Source organism: Pseudorca crassidens, chromosome 4 (assembly GCF_039906515.1).
Source record: "Pseudorca crassidens isolate mPseCra1 chromosome 4, mPseCra1.hap1, whole genome shotgun sequence".
Taxonomy (NCBI): domain Eukaryota; kingdom Metazoa; phylum Chordata; class Mammalia; order Artiodactyla; family Delphinidae; genus Pseudorca; species Pseudorca crassidens.
This window is the reverse complement of record NC_090299.1, coordinates 50,272,389-50,298,991: the sequence shown is the minus strand read 5'-3', so window position 1 is coordinate 50,298,991 and position 26,603 is coordinate 50,272,389. Positions and strand designations below refer to the sequence as shown.

Sequence of the window (26,603 nt, the reverse complement as noted above, 5' to 3'; positions counted from 1 at the left end):
TAGTAGTTGGTAGTTTTAACAGAAAGCCACAGCGACAGAGAACTAGAAAGTGATTTTGACAGGTCATATAATCCATTCCTGTGGCTGAAGAAGCCAAGAAAGGGAGACCCAGCAAATTCTCTTTACAGCCCACTCCAGTGTTTTGCAACTCGTCCTGACAGGAATTTCTTCCATATTTCTTCCATATTTCATATCCCTCATTTTCTATTTTTAATCTCATTCTTCTTGACTCAGCGTCTGAAAAACACCTCAGTTTTCTTTTCTGGAAATGGTACTATCCAATGTCTTGCAAGCCAAGGATAGCAAAGCAATTTTCTCTCCCATATCAACTTCAGGGGTTTGGTGGGAGACACCTGGAAAGCCAGACTCCTCCCTCCCTGACCCGGACCCCCTCTCCTGCCCCAGCTCTGTGGGAAAATGCCCGAGGGCCAGTGAATAACAGCTTCATCTTCCATGAGCAAGAGTTGGGGCACTAGACACATGTCATAGGAATGTTCTGAAGCTTTTCTGTGCGGTGAGTTTGTTCCCCAGTTCTCAGAGCTGATACAGGAAATCCTTAAAAAGCAGGAAAGGTGGGGGCTCCATCAGTCAGAGGGGACATGCCAGCCTGGGTACCAGAGCGAGGTGTGGGAGGCCCTTCTGTGTCAGGGGTTAACACTTTGGTTGCTGCCTTTTGTGGAGATCCAGTGAGTCCTGGGGAAGTTAGGGGTGAAGAGAGAGCACTGGAGGAGCTTTTATCAACAAAATATTTTAACAATGATAGCAGTAACAGTTCATACTGATTGAGTATCAGTCCTTCCTATGCTCCCTTGACACCCACTCCAAGTTCTTGAGGCCAAAAATATGTGAGTAGAACTCAAGTTACTCTCCTCTCTTTGCCCAGTCCTCCTTCTTTGGTGAGTTTTTAAGCAAATTAGAAAATCATCTTCTTGGTGTCTTTCCTTGAGAAATCTTAGAACTGGCATTTGACATAAGAAAAATCCCACTGTCAAACTCCAAAGCGAGTCACAGATTTAGCAGGAGGTTGTGTGAAATGTAAACTGTAAAACTGTGTAAACTATTAAGAAAGATCTTGCTGAAGTCATTGGCTGGATAGTGGAGCACAGAATACAGAGCAGAAGACTTGCCATTTATCAGTCATTCAATTAAACACACCAACCCAAAAGATAACTCCTCAAAGGAGATCGTTTTATAGCACATAATGAAACACAAAACCAAACCAAACTTGTCTCTGACTTTTTTTTTTTAAAGGGCTGTTTAAAAAGATAACTGGAGAGTGTGGGAGAGTGTGTACCACTTCCCCCAGATTTGCTGTGCAGAAGTGCAGAAGTGTGAGTGATGTAGAGGTACTTGTTTATTATAGAGCACATTTCAATGCAGTAATCATAAATATTGCTAAGGTTGTGCTCCGTTGAAATATGACCTACATACTCTTGATTGTTTGTGTTACGTGATTTGTCTGACACCCATTACGTTCTGGGTAATAGCAGCCATTTGTTGCTCTGCACAGCAGGCTCTTCTGACAAAAGAAAATAGGCAGCAATAAAAAAGCTATAGTCTGAATTACATTCTGCACAGTGCTGCACTGCTGAGAGTTTGTGCAAGTGTGTTAACAATGTTCTGAACTGCCTCTTGTCAGCCTTCAGCCTGTAATGGCCATCTGTCCTCACATAAATCTGTCAAAACCTGCTAAGTTCAAGAGAGAGCATGGAATATACCTTGTACTGTCAACACCAAAATGTACACATTCCCCAGAAAATCAACACACAGGAAATAATCCGGAGGTTATGGGAGGCATTAGCCCGGTTGATTTAGGCTTGTGGGCTGAAATTGAGAGTCCGGCAATTAGTGGGAAGATGACAAAGGTAGTGGGGTTGAGGAATTGATTATTGACTGCCCTTCTACCGCAGGGGAAAACATTCTGGGTGGAGGAGATGGGGTTAGAGAAATCTAATTAGTTCAGGTGCAGCAAAGGGTTCCCTGTCCCGGGCACAACTCCTAAAAGCTGGACATCACGTTACAAGAAAAGGAAAAAAAAAAAAGCTTCTTACACTTTTATTTATTTATTTATTATTTTATTTTTTTGCGGTACGCGGGCCTCTCAATGTTTTGGCCTCTCCCGTTGCGGAGCACAGGCTCCGGACGCACAGGCTCAGCGGCCATGGCTCACGGGCCCAGCCGCTCCGCGGCATGTGGGATCTTCCCGGACCGGGGCACGAACCCGTGTCCCCTGCATCAGCAGGCGGACTCTCAACCACTGCGCCACCAGGGAAGCCCCGCTTCTTATACTTTTGTTTTGCTTTGTTTTGTTTTACTCTGGATCTCAACCCTATCTGGAAATAGATTTTCAATGAGGCACTGGTGACACGCAGTCTCGTGCTCCTTAAGATGTCTCAGTCTTGCTCTGGGGTATTCTCCTCAGATTGAAGAAGTTTCAGTAAATAGTCAAAAGGTTAGGGAATGATCTGAATTATTTTTCCCTGCCCACCGACTCACTAATCCTAAAATAACTTCCATCTACTAAGAGAGTATTATTTAATGAGCAGGGCCGTCCGAAATTTCTAGCCCTGATATTTTCACTCACAGGGTATATCTGGTTATCTCAGGGTGTTTCTGTAAGTTTTAAGCAGATGCACAAGAAAATCTGTACTCACTGCAGATTTTAAAGAATGATCTCTTTATGAAGTCCTGGGGGCTGAATCCCTGAAATGCCAGCATTTGGTGGAATATTCAGCACACAGTAGGTGCTGAGTGAAAGTCTGTTTAATTGCCACAGGCCATCTAAAATGAAAAGGAAGTAAAAGGCTTTGTTTTCAACGCCAAGAAACTCTAATCATGTGTTAGCGCTCCCAAGAGCAACTTGAGAATCGGTTATTTAAGCGATAATGAGCTTAGGTACTAGGACAAGGGTTTCAAATGTTCAAGACGAAAAAGAATTTCTATATTTAAAATCCCTAGATAGCTGAGCTATTTTTAGAACTAGTCTCTCTTTAATAGTGGCCTAATTTGGTGTTTCTGAAGTTTAGGGTTTCTTTTTATAAGTCTAGAATGTCAGTCAAAATGTATCTACCTGAGATCAAGGCAAGGTGCCACATAGACGCGGCGGGATAGTGGCTCTCCATAAGTGGTCTATGAACCGTGTCATTAAAAATATTTGACCAGCTTCCCAAGTGATCCGTGGGCCACTGAAATGGGACACCTACTAGTAAAGGAGGATCTAGAAAAATAAAAATGAGTGAAACATTTTGCAAAAATAAGCCCGAGCAATATTCCACTGAGAGCTTCTCATCTGTCTGGAGAGACAAGATGTAATTCACATTCAAAAAGATAAGCGTGAAAATATAGCAATATCTGGTAAGTGAGTGATCCTGGCAGTGAATTATTGGAAAAGTAAAAATTACCCCCATTCAGAGTATCATGAAAAGATCTATGAAGTTGTATTTGAGGATGTTGAATGTCATTTCCCCCAATTCAAGGGCTATCTCATTTGGAATATTTGACTGTTATTTACTCAGCAAAGAGAGATTATTCATCATTATTTCTTTGAGCATCTTAGCTTCCTGTGAGAAGTATTTGAGATCTTGTCATTTCTTTGCTGGGAGTTGGTATCTTTACATTTGTTGTAGCAGTAATTGAAGGTAGCATGTGGTTGAAATCAGTGTGTATGAATGGGGCAGTGCAAAGGGTAGAGGAAACAAGCAGAGAGAGAGATGGACAAACAGAAAGATAGACAGGGTAAGAAAGAAAGCACGAAAAGGAAGGGGAGAAGGAGATGGAGGGGGAAATGGGAGGAATAGGAAGAGACGGAGGAGGGGAAGGAGGGGAAGGAGGGGAAGGAGGGAAGGAGGAGAGAAAATTGGCCATATAGGAATTTCTCAGAGTGAGTAAAAGATATACTTGTCTATGAAAGAGGGAACACAAGGAGAGTGAACTTCGGTGACATAGATGATTCCTTCAGTAATGTCACCTCCCTATTATCTTCAAGCAAAGAATGGAGGGCAGGCGTACAGTAGGCTGCTGATAAAGGGAAGCTTTTCTGAGACTCAGATGTGTCACGAAGGGAGAGCAGTGTCTCCTTCTCTTTCTGTTTGCATTTCCCTGTCTTTCTGAACTTTTCTGGGATAGATGTCCAAAGTCAAACCTTTTTGCATTCTTGTACGTTTCCTTCCCTCCTTTAGGGAGAATTAGCTACGTATAATAAAAGTTGCCAAATATTGGTGCAAAATATTTCATTTTAAGGAAAATATTAATTTCTTCTATCTCTTTATTGTCAAGTAGGGGAGAGAGGCAGTGTCTTCCTGTTCATACCAAAACTTCATGTAGCGTTCTGTGCCCTACTTGGTTATGTGTGTGTATGTATGTGTGTGTGTCAAGGTAGAATTTTCCTTGAAGCATGCAGTCGCCTTAAGTCCAACCCCAGGCTTCTTGTGGACTTAAGTTCTTTTTTGCTGAATAGCATCCTCCCGTCCTCCTAAATAAAAAGTGTATTGTAAACTAAAATGTTCCCTTGTAAGCATAAAGTCATTTGAACTCCAGCCTGCCCTTCTTCAAAGTTCCGTCGACTCTGGAGCTTTTCCACAATTCTTCTTCCTTGGCATAAAGGGCTGAGGAGGACTTAGGGGTGAAACTGAACAGAGATAACTAGCCTTCACACGCTCTCCCACAATGACTTGTGATGGAATTTTCTGCCCTCTGTAGAAAAGCACAAAAGGCAACAACTGACAGATTCCCCCTCTTCTTCCTTTCTTTTTTTTTTTCATTTTTTCAATTAGTTAGTTGCCGAAGCTTGGATTCGTTTCAATCCTTCAGCCTCCTAACCCGCCCTGATGTGGTGCTCCAGATAAAATGGTGTGCTGGTACCGCAATATTTAGTGTTACTGTTCACTTAAGTTTCTGTTGCAGAGCCATATTTTTGACAGAATGTATTAGTTATGCTTACAAGAATGTACTATGCCTACATTAGCCATGGTTTACAAAGTTAATGAACTGTGGAGACAGAGAATCATTGCCGTCATGTTGTAGAGTTGTCTGGTACCCTGCGCTAGCCGGCTGCATTTTACTGAACTTACTTTGATGTTGCCAATGTCATTCCCACCCTCCCCCCCAGTTGCTGTCATCCCATCTTTTCTTTTCTTTTCTTTTTTTTTAAAGTTGCCTAATTCTTTGGCTCCGTGGGTAGATATCCTTGATTTTACAAAAATTCCTGACCTACATGCATCCTCCCCAGCATTCTTTGCAGACAAATGCCACCAAAGGTCTTCTATGATTTCCCTGTGTCCCTACCGTGTTAATTTTCCACAACCAAGACTGTGAGAAGCCCCTGTAAATCTGAGCTTTTGTAATGCCTGGTGGTGACGTGCTCATGTTTCCTGGGAAGCAGGATCGGTTAGCATTGGCGTTTGAAATACAAAATATCATGGCTTTCACCACAGCCTCATATCGTAGATCCATCTTTTCTTGGTGACAGAGGCTTCGGGAGACAGAGTCACTTTTTCCGGTCTTATCATGAATTTAGTTTCCTTCCTTTTCACTGAGTTTTAACCATTGTCTGAAATCTTGGAAAAGTTAGGAAAGCATATCCTGGCATTTAACAACATATCTCTGTCTCTTTTCTTTCTCTCTCTCCCCTCCCCTTTTTTTTTTCTTTTATTATCTTAGGCCTAACTCCACCCACAACTCCTCCTCATAAAGGCAACCAAGATAACCCTTTTAGGGCTTCTCCAAAGCTGAAGCCCTCTTGCAAGACTGTGGTACCTCCGCCATCAAAGAAGGCCCGGTACAGTGAGTCTTCCGGTATCCAAGACAATAACTCCACCAGGAAAGGGCCCGAGCAGTCTGAGTTGTACGCACAGCTCAGCAAGACCTCCGTGCTCACCAGTGGACACGAGGAAAGGAAGGCCAAGCGGCCCAGTCTGCGGCTGTTTGGTGACCATGACTATTGTCAGTCAATTAATTCCAAAACGGAAATACTCATTAATATATCACAGGAGCTCCACGACTCCAGACAACTAGAATATAAAGATGCCTCCTCCAACTGGCAGGGGCAGATGCGCTCTTCCACAGATTCAGACCAGTGCTACCTGAGAGAGGCCTCGGGGGTGAGCAGGCAGGTCTCTCCCGGCAGCACCAGAAAACAGCTCCAAGACCAGGAAATCCGAGCTGAGCTGAACAAGCACTTCGGTCATCCCAGTCAAGCTGTTTTTGACGACGAAGCAGACAAGACCAGTGAACTGAGGGACAGTGATTTCAGTAATGAACAATTCTCCAAACTACCTATGTTTATAAATTCAGGACTAGCCATGGATGGCCTGTTTGATGACAGCGAGGATGAAAGTGATAAACTGAAGTCCCCTTGGGATGGCACGCAGTCCTATTCATTGTTCCATGTGTCGCCTTCTTGTTCTTCTTTTAACTCTCCATGTAGAGATTCCGTGTCACCACCCAAATCCTTATTTTCTCAAAGACCCCAAAGGATGCGCTCTCGTTCACGGTCCTTTTCTCGACATAGGTCGTGTTCTCGATCACCATATTCCAGGTCAAGATCAAGGTCCCCAGGCAGTAGATCCTCTTCAAGGTAAACCTTGTCAAAACCCACCCAAAGCCTAAGGCGTCCCCAGGAAGTGAAAAAAAAAACAAAGGCAAAAAAATGCATTCAAAACCCACAGGCAGCCCAGCCCCTCACCATCCATTCCCAGTGCCACAGGAACTAAGGAGATTGTCGTTACCCATACATTCCTCCCCATCTTCTCTTAAATCTGTCATTCTTGAACACAGTGCCTTGAGCCAGTCAGATCTGAGAGAGCAATTTGTAAGAAACTTGCTCATCTACCTTTTTCCATTACCTGGAGAGCTGCCTTGTGCCAGGATAGGTGAGATCCATGCAAGATAAAGCTGACAGTGTACCAGGCCGGCGTTCGGCATTCACATCAATAAGAGACGCTGCAAGAGAACACGTCACTCCAGACCTCTAAGCTGACTAGATGATCACAAACTGTCACTGGGAAATCTCACAAGTAGCTGGGAACTGAAAGCCGGTTTATGTAATGCGGAATTCCAGGGGCTGTTCAGTCATGCCGATAAACTGGGGTTCACTGGCAGTTGCAAATGCCCTTCTGTTTTTCCTCCTCTCTCCCAGATCTTGCTACTACTATGAGTCAGGCCACTGCAGACACCGCGCGCACCGAAATTCTCCCCTGTGCGCGAGATCACGTTCAAGATCGCCCTACGGCCGGCGGCCCAGGTAATGACACACGTCCTTTTCCCTCCGCGCCTCTCATCTCCTCCCGTAGATGACAAGATGTTTTCTAAAACCCCGCCCCTTCCCCAATTTCCGATTAATTTTGCTCATGCGATTGGAGGTGGTTGCCTTAATGATGAAGTTATGTTTCTCAGGTATGACAGCTACGAAGAGTATCAGCACGAGAGGCTGAAGAGGGAAGAATACCGCAGAGAGTATGAGAAACGGGAGTCTGAAAGGGCCAAACAGAGAGAGAGGCAAAGGCAGAAGGCAATTGTAAGCAGCTTGGAGCTTACTTTCATTTTACAGGAGGGTTTCTTTTCTTTTTTTCTCCTGTCTTTTCTTTTCGTGGGGGTGGGCATAGATTAGAAAATAAGGGAAAGACTCTTGTTAGAATATGCAATACTCAGCCTTTTGGCTTTAAAGCATCAGTGAGTCCTCAGTCCCTCTTAACACAGACTATTGGAAAGCAAAACGTTAGGTCAGTGTATTTCTCCTCCATACTACCTGTTTCTCATTCATCTTGAAGCTCATTACTGTTTTCGACCTTTGTTTCTAAAAATGGAGGAAGGAGAGATTTGTCCAGTCAGATACTGGTCGCATCAAGCCAGAGGATGAGTTCTTTGTATTGTTCTCTGCTGCTTTTTTTTCTCTGAGTGGAAAATGAAGAGATATCACTATTTGGTTTCAGTTTTCGTCTTTTTGGCAGACGTGAGAGTTGGATTGAGTTAGATTTAAAGGCAGTGGTAGAGAAAGATTTGCTAAGAAAGTCATCATTTCTTCCTTGTGCCAGGTCAACAACTAACACATCCATATTTCTTATGAACTGCTTTTCAATAACCTATTATGGATTTCAGCACCACGTACTGCAGGGTATTACATTCGCTTGACATATACACAGTACTGACCCTTTGGGGTTAGGGTCTAGGTTATGTGCATCTAGTTCGTTCTCCGTTGGTCAGACCTTAGAAGGCAAAAAGGAGGTCCTCCAATTGTCAGCATCCAGTACTTGTTCAAGGCAGATATTCCTAATTGATTAAGGAAATCTTTCCCACTGAGCCCCAATAGAGCCTTGAGGGCTTTCCCAACATGGTGCTTTAGGGAGCCATGGCATATCCATTGGAAATGGCACTGTTTTCATTCATTGCAGCTGCTGTCTGTTAGCTGCTAAACGTCATTTCAATGAAGATCAACCTTTGACACATCTTGCATACAAGCTAACCAGGGCTTAGGGGAAATGGTTTTTAGCTGTAAATGTTAGATGGATATGGTACCTTTAAAACAACCCACAACCATCAACAAAATCTTGAAAAACCTACCTGGAAGAGCTGACTAATAGAGTCCAAATCGAGCGTTGGCCAACAGTTATCAACTGGAGGAAAAAGGTTAACTGAGAGGTTTGTTAACTCAGGCACTCAAGGAAAAAGAAGGGAGAAGTAATTGAATACGTAGGCTAACGATCTAGGGCTTTGCTGCCATTTAACTTCGAATCTACCTAAGACCAAATTAAAGGCCTTGTGAAAATTATAACACTTTCCCTCATTTTTCTCAACTTTCAAATGAGCTGTGATATTAACATCTGCCAGAGTATCATTAGTTAACACTTAAGAAGACGAATGAAAATTAAAAATTCAATTTTCTAACTTAGATGTTTTTAATTAATAGCCTGTTCAATAATTATAATAATTCACATTTATAGAGTGCCATATAGTTTACAAAGCCTTGTAGTGTGGCACGGTACAGTTAATATATACCAAAGAGAGTCATGTTGAGTAAGCATGAAGGTAAATAGTTATTTCAATGTTTTCATATTCGTATTTGATAAAACTCTTCATGTTTCTTCCCAAAAGAATGACACTAAAGAGAGAAATTGTTTTATCATATATTTGCTCATTTGTGCAAAATATAACACAGCTGTAACCAAAGCTATGTAGATAGATGTAGATAAATGACATGTGCTTATTCTATTCTTCCAAAGATAATTTAGTGCCAGATACTTACTAGGGTGAAGAAAGGGAGGGAGGGGTCATTTTTGCTAGTTTGGTTCTTTACAAATAGATCGAAGAGTGTGATGGTCTATATTCCATAGATGCCTGAGCCAAAAGCACTCTTGAGGCCACTAGCCTCAGTCTGGAAGCAGATACCACCCTACCACCCTGCCTTTCCCTGTGTCACAAATATTGACCAGTTCCTTGGTTAATTCTTTGACTAAGACAGTCTGTATCAGTTCCCTTTGAAAGACAGCAATTATAGTGCAAATGTCAACTTGGCTTATATTAAGTCATCATAATTAACTAGACGTTTGTGAGAATTTTGGCTTTGAGATGTTTATTTTTTTTAAAAAAGCAGATTAAAAAAGAAAACTAGGACATAGAGATTGTTTACTAACACAGTGACCCATAGGTAGTAAGAGCTTAGTATAAAGATTTGGGACTTAACTATTAAACCAATTCCCACTTGGACTATTAGATGCTATTTTTGCTTAAAATAAGTGAAAACACATGAGTGTATGAGAGACATTTGTTAGGTGCCTGGGTTCTAAAATTAGGTAAGACCTAGTCCCCACATCCAGGGAGTTCAAGTCTACTGGCTGGTAAAGATACATGAAGAGGCAATAGGGTGTGTTAATTGCTATTGCAGAGGATGCGCCTAAGGTACTGCAGTGGCAAATGGGTCGGCAACCAGCCCTGGGAACGAGGGAGGGTATCCCTGGAGGGCGAGATTGATTTGAAACCTAAAGGGAGGAAAGGGCAAAGGTTTTTTCACCTGTGTTGTCCAGTGTGGGAGCCATTAGCCATGAGGCTAATTCAGCTAGTCCCAAATTTAGATGCACTATGAGTGTGATTGAATTTTGAAGACAGTACAAAAAAAAAAAAGAGTGTAAAATACTTCATTAATATTTTTTACATCAATGACAAGTTGAAACAATAATATTTTGGCTATGCTGAGCCAAGTAAAATATATTATTAAAATTAAATTTGTTTTTTTTACTTTTTAAAATGTGCCTCAGAAAATTTAAAAGTTACATATGGTGCATTATATTTTTATTGGAAATTACTATTCTAGGCAGAGACTTTAGCTTATACTAAGTCTCTGGAAAAGAACAAGCTATATTGGGAAACTGCTAGTCATTTAATTAGAACACCAGGGTACAGGAGAGGCAAGAAATAAGTCTGGAGGGCTCCATGGTCACCAGATCCTTGAAGGGTCCTTTAAGTCATAATAAAGATTTTGAAGAATATCTTGAAGGCGTAGTGGAACTATTTAATGAGATTACCCGCAGGAAGTTTTTCTGATTGATTTCCTTCCTCAAAATGGTCTGCTTTCTTGTGCCATAATGCATTTGCAAAATATATTTTTACGGACTTGGAGATACAAGCAATGATTTTTGACTCATTTGACTAGATTAGCTTGAAAAGTCATTCATGAAACAGCTAGAGGAACTAGGACAGTTTGCCGAAGTTGGTCGGGTAGGTGATTTCCATTCAGATTTCTGAGACACCCTTAAAGTAATGAATAAATAGCAAATTATATCTGGAATATCTTGGGTGCGGTGCTGGATTATTCATTAATTCAGATCAATTTTATAATCAGGGGAGCAGCAAAACAGAGGCTCCAAAAGGAAATGAAAAAAATGTTACAATCATGTAATAGATATTTTACAAAATTAACCTTTGCTACCTTGTCTTGTGGTCTATAATACTGACTTATTTTTGAGTTCCATAAGAAGGAGATGGTGGTTTAGGTCATCTATAAACTTTTTAATATGTATGTGTCCAAAAGTCTTTATTCAGACCGACTTCAGTGTACCAAATCAGACAGCTAAGAAAAGACTAATAATTAGTAATTACACAGAATCATATGTTGTGGTTGAATATTGCCATTGTTTAAGTTGCTGTTTTCCTCCAATTTCCATCTAAATGCTCTCAAAACCCAATTTATCCTCTGCTTTTCTCAGTCTCATAGGCTTGAAATAATTCAGGATATTGGAACTCTGGAAGCCAGAATATAGTACTTAATGTCTAATTATATAAGCTCTTACGTAAACTAACCTGGATGTATTCACATCCATCCAACCTAAGACACTAAGGAGGAGTATTCCTGGACCATACTTGGATGGAAGTAACTTTGGTAAACTGAAAGCTATAGTTTTGTTTCTCCCCTGAAAGTGTCTCCTAGTCACGGTCACTTACTGAATGCCTACTGAATCAGATGAGTGTTATCAATGTTAAGAACAAGAGAAAAAACAACAAAAAAGGAAACTTGTTTTGGCATTATGTCAGAGTTTTGGCCTTTGTTTCTATCCATTCACACCTCTTCATGGTCATTCACCCCTCTCACTTTCTCTTTTAGATAGAGGACCTAGCTATACCATTCACTGTAGAAGTGGCATGAATTTTATCCACTCATCTCATCTATAGTGTTTGTAATATCCTTGGAATTTTTGAGGAAGTTAGGTTGTAACTAATCTGGAGGTGAACATAAATCTTTCACTGTCAAAGTTGACATGCAGTTTCCTTAGCATAGGAAGAGGGATGTTTAAATTATCCTGACTTGGAAATGTAGAATAAACGTTCTGAGAACTAAAATCCAAATGATATCAGGCTGCTCCTTATTGTTCCCTAACACTGCAGAGCATTTTAGTGAGATAACCCACAGAAAAGCATCAAGCACAGCACTTGGCATCTACTAGAATTTAGTAAATGTTAATCTCACTACTAATTTCCTTTTCTTCTTAGTCAAACCCCTATTACCAGGAGCTACTTATTTTTTGATGAGAAACAACCATTGTATATTTCCCCCAGCTAACTGGGAGGCTCTACCCACTTTCTGATAAAGATTTTGATAATGCAAAGTCAGTTTAATTCAGTCGGATTTTTTTTCTCTGTTCATCCCCTGTGTTTTGATATAATGAGGATTTACCATACCTGTTAATGCAACATAAATCTTCACTTCTATTATCCACCCCATCAGCAAACTAGCTTTTGTGAAAATTGAAGCTAAAATATACTTGATAAATGTTCCTTCCTCCTCGATAGGGAAAACTGGTCTGAAAATCATTTTTCAAGGAGCTTTTTCCAAAGGTTTAGAGTTCCTCCAAGCCTTTAAGAAGTTGGAAATGTTATTAAGCATTTTGATTTCTTTTCCTTTCATCTCATGTTTAGAAATTAATGTCTTGAAAAATTGGCTGCAAATGTTAAGGTTTTTTAAAGATATGGAATCTATTCAGCTGTCTAATAAAACTGCAACATGTTAAAAATAATCAGTTCTTCACTAGACATTTTGGTCAATCTTGGAAAGATTTTTGTCTTTGCTTTTTAGACCTTCAGATGCCTTTTAATTTCATTTTTATCACTAGGAAAACCAAACACTAATCATTTTCTCAAATGAGAATTTCAACATGTATTCAATCTCTGATCTTTGTAAGATAGCAAGATGTGGTCGCATTCTTATGTTGCATAAAAGAAGATTGACAGTCAAATAGGTAATTTAAGTGATTGCGGAACAGCCCTTTGGATTTCTGTCTTTCCTATCTAGGTTGTGTCTTCTTTTTAGTGCAGAATGTATCAGTATCCAATAGAAAAGGTCCTCTGGTTTACCCTTTTTTGGGATTATTGTTGCATAGAGTTTCGTATAAAGAAGCAATTCAGAGACTATCCCAATATGTCTGCATATGGATGTGCATATGGTCGATTTTCACTTTTACTGTGAATTTCCTTGAAGATGAACATAGGCTGTGTATATTCCCTTAATGGTAGATGAGCAATTTCTTTGTGATGGTTCAATTTCTTTCTCTCTCTTCTGCATTTCTGCCTCCTTTTCCTCTGTACAGTAGTAACCTTCCTAAAGACATTCATTAAAAAAAATAAATAAATAACACTCATGCAAGCAGGCGCCAGGAAGTTTAGATAACAGTCCCATCAAATTCTGCTGTTTGGCTGGAGCTGGCTGCATAAATAGAATGGAATGTGATGTGATGATTCCCTTGCTCAAGTGTACAGCACTGCTCCGGGATGAGCCTCACTCTCCATTTATATTTATTGACCTCCAGGATGTGCTGGGGGCTCTGGAACAACACAATTACAGCCTTCAGTTGAGACATACAATCTACATGGAAGCGAATCAGGCAGCCCGCTCTGCTTGCTGTACTTCGTCTGGTCAGTTATGTAGGCTCAGTGGTTGCTGTCGAAGAATTGTGTTTTACCAGCTGTTTCAGTGGAGTGAGACAAGTGAGAGCACTTACCCTTAAACCATAAAAGCAAATCATGGAAACCTTTGTTAGTACACTCAGCTGAGCTACTTGGGTAAGGTTTTTCCTATGATAAAGCACCAAACCTGGTTTTCATTCTCCACTGTCTTAGAGAGTCTCAGAGTAAGGACCACACTTAGTCACCTTTGATGTAATGAAGGGTATGGAACTAGGTGTCAAAAGTGATTAATTGATTGATTTTTCAACAAATATTCATTAAGAAGACTCTTATGTTTGGGTACCCTTAAAATATAGTAGTCGATAAGACTGGTATGGTCGGTGCTTTCATGAAGCTTTCATTGTTGGGGGAGATGGACATTAAACACCAAATAAACTATTAATTATTTAATTACAATTGGGCACAGAACTACAAAGGAGAAGTAGAGTGTTCTATCAGAGCAACTTGTAATAGAAAGCCGAACCTCACCTCAAGTCTCAGAGAGGAAAATGATTGTTGATGTTAACTTCACTGATACAAGAAAGACCCACTGGGAAGAGGCTGAACTACAGAGTTTGGTTTGGGTAACGTTGGTCTAGTTTGAGGTGCCTATGGGACATCCAACCTGAGATGTCAAATAGATAGTTGTTTATTTGAACCTGAAGCTCAGAGGAACTTTCCTGATGAAAACGGAAATATGAGTGTTGCATATGGTAAAAGAAGAAACATGGATGATCAAATCACCTAGGAGGATACGTATTATAGGGTCTGTGAATTGTTCAGTTACGTTTCTCAAACATTTATTGAGAGTCCACTCTTTACCAAGTTCTTTGCTAAATACTGGGCACATGAAATGGACATATGTTCAGTAAATAACATAGGACATCTCTTTGCTTTAAGCCTAAATGACTTTTTACATCATCCAAGATGTAAAAAGATATTCTCAGCACATCCAGAGAAAACTCTTAGGCAGGCTAAATCTGTACCTTTGCCCTGTGTTTCCTAGTCTCTGCCTCCGTCTAACTTAAATCTCTCCAACCTTAAATTCATTTCATTCTTGTTTGCCATTGATAGACATACAAGCTAACTGGTAAGCACTTCGTTATGCTAACTTCTTGCACCTTTTCTCAGCTTGAGAAACATCATCATCTTTGGCCTTGTCTTCTTGGAATAAGAGATATACGATTACTTCTTACACTAAGAATGCATTCTTGTTCTGTAAAAGTGATCCATCTTCAGGCTATAAAATATTCTTCCCATATTTTGTAGGTTATAAATTGCCGTTGACTTTCAGATTATGATGATATTGACTCCACTTGTGAAAATTAGGCCACACCCTTCTCGTCTGTTCCTAAAATAAGATTCATTGGCAAAGTGAAATTTATAGCCTCTTTTATAGCTCTTATTCTTTGGAGACCCATGGCTTAAAATGGCCAGTATTTTAAGACTGTATTTTTTAAATTATTGTCTTTGGACCACCTGTATCAGAATCACTGGGGTGTGCTTGTTAAAAATAAAGATCATTGAAGCTTACTTTCCAAATTTTTTTAATACAGCTGGAATAAACCCAATCATTTGCATTTTTAATAAGCACCCCAGGTAATTTGTATTTATACTAGAGTTTAAGAATCAATATTTTGAGGGGTGTCAAAATTTGTATGTCAAACTATCATGCTGTACATCTTAAAATTATATAGTAACGGATGTCAGTGATTTGTCAGTAGAACTAAAAAATGTGTATATTTTATTATTGCAATTCTGAGTTAAGGAGAAATTAAAGAGTTTTGCAAGCCAGGTCAGTTTCCTACCAATTTTGAAGATTAATAATCGAGTCACAAGTGTTAAAATATTTAATAAATATTATTCAGCTATTCGGTGATAAAAAAGATTGCATTACACACATTTCTTCTATAATACATTAAATTTCATGTGACAAAGAAACAGAGATGGATAGAAAAAGTAGAAGAGAGTGAGAGGCAGAAGAGAGTGATACTGAAGAAATGGAAAGTAAAACTTGGTTGACGTGTAGTCTTATGTTCAGGTTTAGTGTGTGTTTTGCTTTAATTGGCATGCTGGGGGGGGGTTCTTATTATGCATGATTGCACATTTATAAATGTTTCTAGCATTCAACTTCTTTCCTATCTTCAGAACTAGCAAGTGTCTTCTCACTTTCCCCCCCTAGGAAGAACGCCGTGTGATTTATGTTGGTAAAATCAGACCTGACACAACACGGACAGAACTGAGGGACCGTTTTGAAGTTTTTGGTGAAATTGAGGAGTGCACAGTAAATCTGCGGGATGATGGGTGAGAATCTTCAAGATTATTTCTTGTTCAGAAGCTGACATATGTAAAAAATTATGGCCATAAGATTACTAGAATGGGAATGCTTTGACAGATGACATGTTGAGTTCAGAACCTTATTTATTTTCTTTCATCCCTATTTATTAATCTTTCTAGTTGAGATTTCCTATCCCAGAAATAAGTATTTAGCTGCTTGACAGGACAATCACACTGATAAATGGATGCAGTGGTTCAGACGTTGGCACCAGCGAAGTCTCCAAAGTAGAAAGGGTTACAGTCATATATGCTAATCCTTCCTCACTAGCTTTGAACTTCTCTTCTTTGTCCATTGCAGAGACAGCTATGGTTTCATTACCTACCGTTATACCTGTGATGCTTTTGCTGCTCTTGAAAATGGATATACTTTGCGCAGGTCGAATGAAACTGACTTCGAGCTGTACTTTTGTGGACGCAAGCAGTTTTTCAAGTCTAACTATGCAGACCTAGGTATGGATTTTACTGTACATAGAATGAGGAATCCATAATGTAGAGCTCAAAATGGAAGCATATGTAAACTGTAGGCACATTGGGTTGGACCATCGCTTTATTTTACTAGAGGGAATATTTGAATACAGATTTTATCTTATTTTTTATTTTTTAACACACGAGACAGTTTCAGAAGCAAGGGGCTTACGTTTTGGCAACAAAGAGAAGAAGCAAATTGTTTCTACTGTCTGCCCATATGCTGAAATTCTGCACTATTTGTATGTGTGTGTGTATGTGTGTGTGTGTGTTTGTGTGTGGTATGTTTTGAGTGTGCAAGTGTTGTATTCGTTTGTAATCTGTTACTGCTTTCCGTGCCTACCCTGAATCCTTTTGTACAAGCTATAGCATTGGCATCATTGCTTTGCAGAGCAGAATATGCAAAAGTCTTATTCTTTTTTCCTTATTATCTCACAAACTCTTAGAAATGTCAACATTTTCTACAAATTACACCCAGAGAGAGGAGAAAGTAAAATTTCATGTGCTAAATCACACTGTACTTTCTTTAAAACAAAAGAAGAAAAAAAAACCCTGTTTTTTTTTAGTGCTTCCATATGCTAGGCACTGTGCCAAGGCTTTGTAAGCGTTTTCTCATTTAATTACCAGAACAATCCTAGGAAGTGGATATTATCATCCCCATTTTACAGGTAAGGAAGCTGAAAAATAGATAAGTATTCCTTTTTGCCTGTTATAAAAGTTGTACAGACTCAAGGGGTGACATTTGGAAAATATAAAAAGGTATTAAGAAAAATAGCCTATCACCTAGAGATAACCACTGTTACCTAGTATGGGATTTGCTGTTCAGTATTTTGTGTCAGACCGTCAAATTTCTTGTAGTTGAGGTCATATTATACGTATATATACACTTTTAAGTTCTACTTTTCTCGATTAATATTATATAAGTTCATTTTCCACTGTGATTCAAAGGATGAAAAATAATTCACCAGTACACTTTAATGGTTGTATAGTATTCTGTCTGGCAAATAGTGCCATTATACTTAATCGTTCCCTTATAGCTAAACACATTTTCAGTTTTTGATATTATAAATAATGCCACGATGGACATCTTGATTTCCTTTCCAATTTTAATTTTGTTCCTTTCCGTGTTATTCCCTAACTAATGTGTGTATTGTAAGCCTTTAAATTCCTTCATGAAATAATGAAGGAAGGAAAATGGCAAATGTCTTGTGCATATGACATAATTATTTAAATCAATTTATAATAATCATCATGAAATTAACATATAAGTCTGCTCCTAAGCATTATTATATGTCTATCTGCACTTGCTTTGGCTTGGTATAAAGAAAAAAATGAATACCAAATACAGGGCTTTTTTCTTCCTTCAGCTGAACTGATGTCTTCCTAGAGTAATTGATACAGGTGGGGTGCATTGTTCAGGAGGAATATGCTATAATTCACTTCACAAGCTAAATAGATAGTATGAAGCAGGGGAGAGACAGTTGACTGTTAGAGAGATAGACGCCTAGGGATGAAAATATAAAAGGTGGCAAGTCATTTGTTCAAATGTTGGCTGATAAAAACAGTCCAGACAGATTGAAGTCTTGAGTTGATTTGACTTATTTTCTTCGGTGATGAAGGCCAGGGTGTTTTCTAGTCTCTCAAAACATCTAGAGTTTAGAATAAGCTACCTAGAGGGGCCTTTAGATCGTGATTCATCACTGGTAAAGGGAGCATGGGATAGTATTTCCAAATTGCACTGGAGCCTCCCTGAAATATTTCTAAGAAGAATGCTTCTCCTCTAGTTATCTCTCTGCCTTGCCAGCAGCAATAGAAACTTTGCCATTGCTAAGCTAGCTCTGATTTCCTGAAAGGTGTGTTTGATGTGTATTGTAATAGCATGGATTTTTCCGTTTCCCTCCAGCCTTACAAATGCAGGAAGTGGAGTCGATCTGAGTGTAGGCCTGGTGTAGTTGAAAGCGCCTTGGCTTTGGAATTTCGCAGGCCTGGTTTTGAAACCTGAGTTAGCTTTTTGACCTTGAGCAATTAAACTCCCTCTGCTTCTGGTCCTTCATTTGTAAAATACATTATAATGTTGTTGTGAAGATTAAATTTGTGTCTGTGAAGCCCTTAGCATAGTGTCAGTGTCTGGCACAAAATAGATTCTCAATGAATAGTAGCTATAATTATAATAAAAATGATTGTTATGAGAAGTTATAAATTTGAAGTCATTTTAAAATGAAAGAATCAACACCAGGGGCCAGCTTTGGAACCAGACAACATCATGTATGTCTTGTCTTTATTCCCTGAATAGTTGAAGTTAGGTGCCTCGGGCCATGAATGCTGAATAAGGTGCATATAAGCATATCCTGGACTCTTAGGGGGGTTGGGAGCTTATGTATATGTCAAGAGTAAAGTGAAAATGATGTGATACTGATTAATTTTACCAAAAGTAAAGCAACCTATCATTTTAGATAGATTACCAATTTTTAAAATTTTTATTTGCTCTCCTAAATTAAGTTAGCTCATATATCCCATTTCTCTATTTTTAAATTATAGTTAATTTACAGTGTTGTGTTAGTTTCAAGCATACAGCAAAGTGATTCAGTTATACATGTATATATATATTCTTTTTCAGATTCTTTTCCACTATAGATTATTCTAAGATATTGAGTAGAGTTCCCTGTGCTATCCAGTAGGTCCTTGTTGTTTATCTATTTTATATATAGTCGTGTGTGCCTGTTCATCCCAGTCACCTAATTTATCTCCCCCCACCCCCCTCACCCCTCATCCCCTTTGGTAACCATAAGTTTGTTTTCTATGTCTGTGAGTCTATTTCTGTTTTGTAAGTAAGTTCATTTGTATAATTTTTTTTAGATTCAACATTTAAGTGATATACGATATTTGTCTTTCTCTGTCTGACTTCTTCACTTGGTATGATAAATTCTAAGTCCACCCACGTTGCTGCAAATGGCATTATTTCATTCTTTTTTAGGGCTGAGTAATATTCCATTGTATATATGTACCACATCTTCTTTATCCATTCCTCTGTCAGTGGACGTTTAGATTGCTTCCATGTCTTGGTTATTGTAACACTGGGGTACATGTATCCTTTCAGATTATGGTTTTCTCCAGATATATGCCCAGGAGTGGGATTGATGGATCATATGGTAATTCTATTTTTAGTTTTTTAAGGAATCTCCATACTGTTCTCCATAGTGGTTGTACCAATTTACATTCCCACCAACAGTGTAGGGGGGTTCCTTTTTCCTCCACACCCTCTTCAGCATCTATTATTTGTAGACTTTTAAATGATGGCCATTCTGACTGGTGTGAAGTGACACCTCATCATAGTTTTGATTTGCATTTCCCCAATAATTAGCGATATTGAGCAGCTTTTCAGGTCCCTGTTGGCCATCTGTATGTCTTCTTTGGAGAAATGTCTATTTAGGCCTCCATTTTTCTGCTGTTGAGGCCACTTAATGGTTGCTTACAATACTATTAGTGCAAAACACAATGATTCTGGTTACTATTTATGAGCCAGATTTATAAATGAGACTCAGAATTTAAAGGGATGATCAGCTTATCATGATGAAGCCAATATTTAAGTCTGGTTTCTATGAATCTGTAATCTGTGTGTCTTTCTGTTTACTGTTCTATAAACAAATAGATCCTTCCATTTGAAAGAGCTTGATGAAAAATCTCAAAGAGGAAAGACAGAAATTAAATTAGGACTATAGGGTCAAAACAGAAGGATGGGTCATGATTAAGAATATGATCATTTTGATCAGAAATTAGTTTTGGCTTAGAATTTGTAAATAATAAAAAGTAAACAAATAACATTGGTCACAAACTCTTTATTAACTCAAATAAATGTAGTATATTATCAACATCTTGAATACATATGTAACTTTACATATACCCTTGCCATTCATTGGTAAATCAATCCCAGATCTAAACACAAATATTTTCAATCACGTTTTTAATAATATGTGGGTGTTCAAGACTAATACATTCATTAGACAAATACTGAGTGCCTACTTTGTGCCAACGGTTTTCTAGGTGCTCGGAATACAGTTGTGATGTGATTTGTTTCTATTAATACAGTATTATTAATTATAAAATTTTATTTTTTTAATTTGTTAGCGTGGCTTTCAGGTTATTCCTATAAAAATTTCATTATCTCTTACTTGTGTTGCAATATCCTTCCTTTAGTGGAGGGAAAGGGGTGGAGTGGATGTTATTGCCACAGGAGTTGCATATAAACACATTGTCTCTTCAAGAAATGAGAAGGATTTTGTGGGTGCCGACTGACATAGTATGCCCATGAAAGTTGGTATATACGTAAGCACCAAGCCACTGTATTTCAGTGTAGAAACTCTTGAAATCCACTGTATCAAAGTGCTTTTAGTATTTACTGATGAAAACCCAGAAAATTCTGGGTTTCACGTAGAATAATCCCAAATTAAGACATTTTAAATATTCTCAAAATCTCCTCCAAGGAAAGATACACATATATATTCTCGACGGTTCTATGCTGACTTTATGTCACACAGACTGCCATCACTGGACAGCTCCTCCGTCTTCATCTACAGTGCAAGTGGAATTCTGATTTCAGGCTAATCTCTGACAATGAGCAGAACTTTTTTGTGTGTCTACAGAAGAGATTTTGATTTGAACAACAGCTGCTCATGAGGCTTTGGTTATACAGGCAAATTATTCATTAGGCTATGAAGAGAAGAGTGTAAGCCAGTGTAATTTAAGATTGACCATATAAAATTTTAGTGAGGAAAGATGGGCCATTTTTGTCCTGTTTTTATATCTGAGGCTGACTATAATTGTTCATCTTACCTGGAAAAAGAAATGCAGTAAAGACAAGGGATGGTGAGAATGAGAAAAAAAAAAAGAAGTGAAGGAATTTCCTTGTCTTTAAAGTAGATTGAAGCTGGTGGGGAAGGGGAATCAGCCTGGTTCTGGAGAGCTTAAGGGATTTGCAGCCTTTTCAGAAGAACACCTTGTGAGGTCAGTGATTAGCCCCCATATTATCTAATATTACCTTTTTCTGTCACCGAGCATTTCTATTTTGTAATTTAATCTGGGTAAAACACAAATATTTATATTTTAGTAAGATCGTTAACGTTTCCCAGAAAGGTTTAGTCTTCTCTTCTAGTAAGTGCTTTCCAAGGAATGAATGTGTTTGCCAGAGGCTTTCTATTGTATTTCCAAGATACCTTTTCTCAAGCTGAGAGACCAGCAGAAATAGTTGACTTTTCCATAGATGTCAAAGGAGAAAAATCAGAAATATTTGACAGAATTTTACCTTACGTCCAACATGGCTGGCATACATCCATTTTGTTCAGGGCTTCTTAAAGTGGCATGTGGAGCTGTGCACAAAAGCTTACTTGGACTAGTTTAAAGATCTAAGAAAGACCATGGCTTTATTTATACGGGTATATTTTTCCTCTCCTATTAGTGAGTAAAGAGGCTGCATTTGCCCTCTCTGGACATGAAGCATTTTCCTAAACCTTCTAATCTGGGGAGAGTTTGTGCCACTGTTGCTGGGGTCCCTCAAGGTACTGGAGATCGTATGTCCCTCCCTCCTGAAAGGGGAGCAGCAGGGTGATGAGTCGGTGAAGTTCTGACAATTATCTCTCTCCCACTCAACTGGCTTTCATGCTCAATGAAATCAATCCCACTGAATAGGAAAATTAGTTCCAGCTTCTACTTTTACCTCTCCAACTAAGTGGTTGAGGAACCTTGGGTAAGTCATTTAACATGCCAGGAAGGGAGAGGGGGCTTATTTTTAAAGCATATTGATTGACTAAGTTACTATTGAAAAGAAATATTAAAGTCTGTTCTGATTACCTCCAGGAGTGTTTAAATCTAAAATGAGTCAATAGATGACTGTTTTGAATGCTCATCACTCCTTACCCTCTGCAAATATATACATGTGCTATAAATAAATAAATATACAATTAATTAACTAAAATATTGGTGTGTATATATACCAGTACCATATACTGTAAAAATACCTTCTGCAAATATATATACACATATTAATATTCATACATATAAATAGCTTCTGAAAAAATATATATGTAAATATATGCATATATATATGTGTACACCAACATCAATATCATATACTAATAAAAGCTGGGCATATTTTTTAAAGTATATCGATTGGATAAGTTGCTCTTGAATCAGGTAATCTTAGAATAGATGATTGAGTTAATGACCATCCGCAGAGGGTACATCTAAATCTGGCTTGGGTTTCTTTCAGATTCAAACTCAGATGACTTTGACCCTGCTTCCACCAAGAGCAAGTATGACTCTCTGGATTTCGATAGTTTACTGAAAGAAGCCCAGAGAAGCTTGCGCAGGTAACATGTTCCCTGGCTGAGGATGACAGAGGGACGGTGAATACCTCACGGGACAGCGCGTCCTTCCCTAACAGACTGTTGCAAGTCATACTTAGGAATTTCTCCTACTTTACACTCTCTATACAAAAACAAAACAAAACAACAACAATACAACAAGAACAACAACAATGGTTTACATGAACACAGCTGCTGAAGAGGCAAGAGACAGAATGGAAACCCAGTAAGCACATGTTTATTTATGGGTGTCAGCTTTGCTTTCCCTGAGTCTCTTGGTGATGGAGTGTGTGTGTGTGTGTGTGTGTGTGCGCGCGCGCGCGTGTGCTTGCCTGGTTTGGGGGAAGTGTGTATGAACAGGTGGGGACTGGGGGCACCTGACCAGTGCGTGCAAGGGCAAACCACTTCAAATGGCAGCAGTTCCATGAAGACACACTTAAAACCTAGAACTTCAAAATGTTCATATTCTATTCAAAAGGAAAAAAAAAAATATGTACATCCAAAAGGAAAGAAAACCAACCAACCACAAGCCACCCTAAAATGACAGCCACTGATGTCTGGGCATCAGCCTCCGTACTCTGTTTTTTTTAAGAAAGTGCAAAATCAACTTGAAGCAAGCTTTCTCTCATAACGTAATGATTATATGACAATCCCGAAGAAACTGCAGGTTCCGTAGAACTCATATCCTTTCTCTCTCTCTCCCTTTTTTTCTTTCTTTTTCTCCTTTTTCCTTTTGCCATGGAATCTGGGTGGGAGAGGATACTTCGGGCACCGAGCTCAACTTTCCTAACATTTTGAAGTTTCTGTAGTTCGTCCTTTCTCATGACACCCATGTAAATGTCCAAAATGTTGATCTTCCACAGCGAATTTCAAAAGCCTTGTCAATGGTCAAGCTTGCAGCTTGTTCAGTGGTTCTTTCTGAGGAGCGAGCACGGTGTTACATTACTAATGGGAGTTGGGTAGAACTCTCTGGGATGTGTTCAGATAGTATCATTGCTACATTCTCTGATGTAGTTAAGTATTTACAGATGTTAAATGGAGTATTTTTATTTTGTGTACATATGATACAATGATGTTCTTTTTTTGTTACAGCTATGCACTGTAAATGCAGCCTTCTTTTCAAAACTGCTAAATTTTTCTTAATCGAGAATATTCAAATGTAATTATGAGGTGAAACAATTATTGTACACTAACATATTTAGAAGCTGAACTTACCGCTTATATATATTTGATTGTAAAACAAAACAAACAAAAAAGGACAGTGTGTGTGTCCGTTGAGTGCAACACAACAAATCGATGCTTTACGCACAACCATCCCTTCTTAGGTGAGCTTCGATCCAAGCATCTTGTCAAGAAATCTCCTAGCCCCCTAAAGGTATTAACCACTTCTGCGATATTTTTCCACATTTTCTTGTTGCTTGTTTTTCTTTGAAGTTTTATACACTGGATTTGTTAGGGGAATGAAATTTTCTCATCTAAAATTTTTCTAGAAGATATCATGATTTTATGTAAAGTCTCTCAATGGGTAACCATTAAGAAATGTTTTTATTTTCTCTATCAACAGTAGTTTTGAAACTAGAGGTCAAAAATCTTTTTAAAATGCTGTTTTGTTTTAATTTTTGTGATTTTAATTTGATACAAAATGCTGAGGTAATAATTACAGTATGATTTTTACAATAATTAATGTGTGTCTGAAGACTATCTTTGAAGCCAGTATCTCTTTCCCTTGGCAGAGTATGATGATGGTATTTATCTGTATTTTTTACAGTTATGCATCCTGTATAAATACTGATATTTCATTCCTTTGTTTACTAAAGAGACATATTTATCAGTTGCAGATAGCCTATTTATTATAAATTATGAGATGATGAAAATAATAAAGCCAGTGGAAATTTTCTACCTAGGATGCATGGCAATTGTCAGGTTGGAGTTTAAGTGTTTCATTTGGGAAATTCCGCTTTTGCAGAAGCAGTGTTTCTACTTGCACTAGCATGGCCTCTGACGTGACCATGAAGTTGTTCTTGATGACATTGCTTCTGCTAAATTCAATAAAAACTTCAGAAAAACCTCCATTTTTGAGCATCAGGATTTCCTCTGAGTGTGGAGCCCTGGAATGGAAGTCAGTAAAGTTTGGCGTGTACATTCAAGTTTTTAAATTGAGATCCGATTACAGTTTGGCCGACATGACTTTTCTGGAAGACATGATATACCTACTACGTAATCGTTCTTTTCCTTTCTCTCGCCCAACACGATCTTATAAAATGGATTTCACCCCCAGGCCAATGCAGCTAATTTTGAAAGCTGCATTCATTTATCACCAGCATATTGTGTTCTGAGTGAATCCACTGTCTGTCCTGTCGGATGCTTGCTTGAGTTTTTGGCTTCTTATTTCTAAGTAGATAGAAAGCAATAAAAATACTATGAAATAAAAGAACTTGTTCACAGGTCCTGCGTTACGACCGTAACACATCTTTAATCCGCCTAATTCTTGTTGTTCCGTAGGTTAAATGCAGGTATTTTAACTCTGTGTGGACGCCAAACTAAAGTTTACAGTCTTTCTTTCTGAATTTTGAGTATCTTCTGTTGTAGAATAAGAATAAAAAAAGACTATTAAGAGCAATAAATTATTTTTAAGAAATCAATATTTAGTAAATCATATTATGTGTTCAAGGACCAGATGCTTTCTCTATTTTGCCTTTAAATTTTTTGTGATCCAATTTTCAATACCTTCTCCTTTTTGCCCTGGATTGTTGACATGAGTAAAAATCTTGGTTTCTTTTCTTACTTATGAAAAGACAACACTACAGATTTCATGTTGAGGATTCATTTATCCCCCCTTCTGGCCTGACAAATATTGTTACCATGAAGATAGTTTTCTTCCATGGACTTCAAATTGCATCTAAAATTAGTGCAAAGAGAGACTCACTAGACCATCCAAATAGAGCTTTTGTATCTTATGCAGACACTGTGGGTAGCCCATCAAAATGTAAACTGTGTTCCTTTTATTTTTATTCTTAAAATTTTTTTTGGAGAGAATATTTCCAATGAACACATGCACCCCATCATCACTGGAGGCAAATTTCAGCATAGATCTGTAGGATTTTTAGATGACCCCGGGCCATTGCCTTCATGCTGTGGTAAGTACCACATCTACAATTTTGGTAACTGAACTGGTGCTTTAGAAATGTGGGTTGTTTTTTGTTTTTCAAGAGATGTAGCAGAATAATTCTTCCAGTGCAGCAAAATCAATTTTTGCTAAACAACTCTGAGAGCAACGGTTGGGCTGTCAACATTCAAAGCAGCAGAGAGGGAACTTTGCACTATTGGGGTATGATGGTTGGGTCAGTTGAAAAAAAGGAAACCTTTTCATGCCTTTAGATGTGAACTTACAGTAGGTAATGATTATGTGTCCTTTTTTGATGGCTGTAACGAGAACTTCAATCACTGTAGTCTAAGACCTGATCTATAGATGACCTAGAATAGCCATGTAATATAATGTGATGATTCTAAATTTGTACCTATGTGACAGACATTTTCAATAATATGAACTGCTGATTTGATGGAGCTACTATAAGATTTGTAGGTGAAAGTGTAATACTGTTGGTTGAACTATGCTGAAGAGGGAAAGTGAGCGATTAGTTGAGCCCTTGTCGGGCTTTTTTTTTTTCCCACCTGCCAACTCTACATGTATTGTTGTGGTTTTATTCATTGTATGAAAATTCCTGTGATTTTTTTTTTTAAATGTGCAGTACACATCAGCCTCACTGAGCTAATAAAGGGAAACGAATGTTTCAAATCTACTTCTGCTTTTCTTATTTATCATAACCAAACTCCTGGCATATTCCTCAGATCAGTACACATTACTCGCTTATCGTTATTCTGTTTCCTCTCTGGATCTCCCCCCTCCCCCTGCTTTTCCATATTCATGGATGGATTTCAGCTCTAAGGTAACATGCACCCTCTGTATTTTACCTTGTCTCCTTTCAAATGGCAAAGGCAGAAGTGGTGATTTCTATAATG

At 38.6% G+C, this 26,603-nt stretch overlaps 1 protein-coding gene across 4 annotated transcripts in view; it reads left to right on the top strand.

The window, feature by feature from the left end:
* PPARGC1A (PPARG coactivator 1 alpha) overlaps nt 1-26,383 on the top strand; it is a 662,747-nt gene extending 636,364 nt beyond the window's left edge. For all 4 annotated transcript variants that reach the window (XM_067735645.1, XM_067735648.1, XM_067735647.1 and 1 more), the window contains 6 exons: nt 5,659-6,574; nt 7,136-7,240; nt 7,393-7,513; nt 15,608-15,729; nt 16,061-16,212; nt 22,490-26,383. In XM_067735645.1, the coding sequence (XP_067591746.1) occupies nt 5,659-6,574; nt 7,136-7,240; nt 7,393-7,513; nt 15,608-15,729; nt 16,061-16,212; nt 22,490-22,593 (1,520 nt within the window). In that variant the 3' untranslated portion in view covers nt 22,594-26,383. The remainder of the gene's footprint in view (nt 1-5,658; nt 6,575-7,135; nt 7,241-7,392; nt 7,514-15,607; nt 15,730-16,060; nt 16,213-22,489) is intronic.
* The last annotated feature ends 220 nt before the right edge of the window (nt 26,384-26,603 follow it).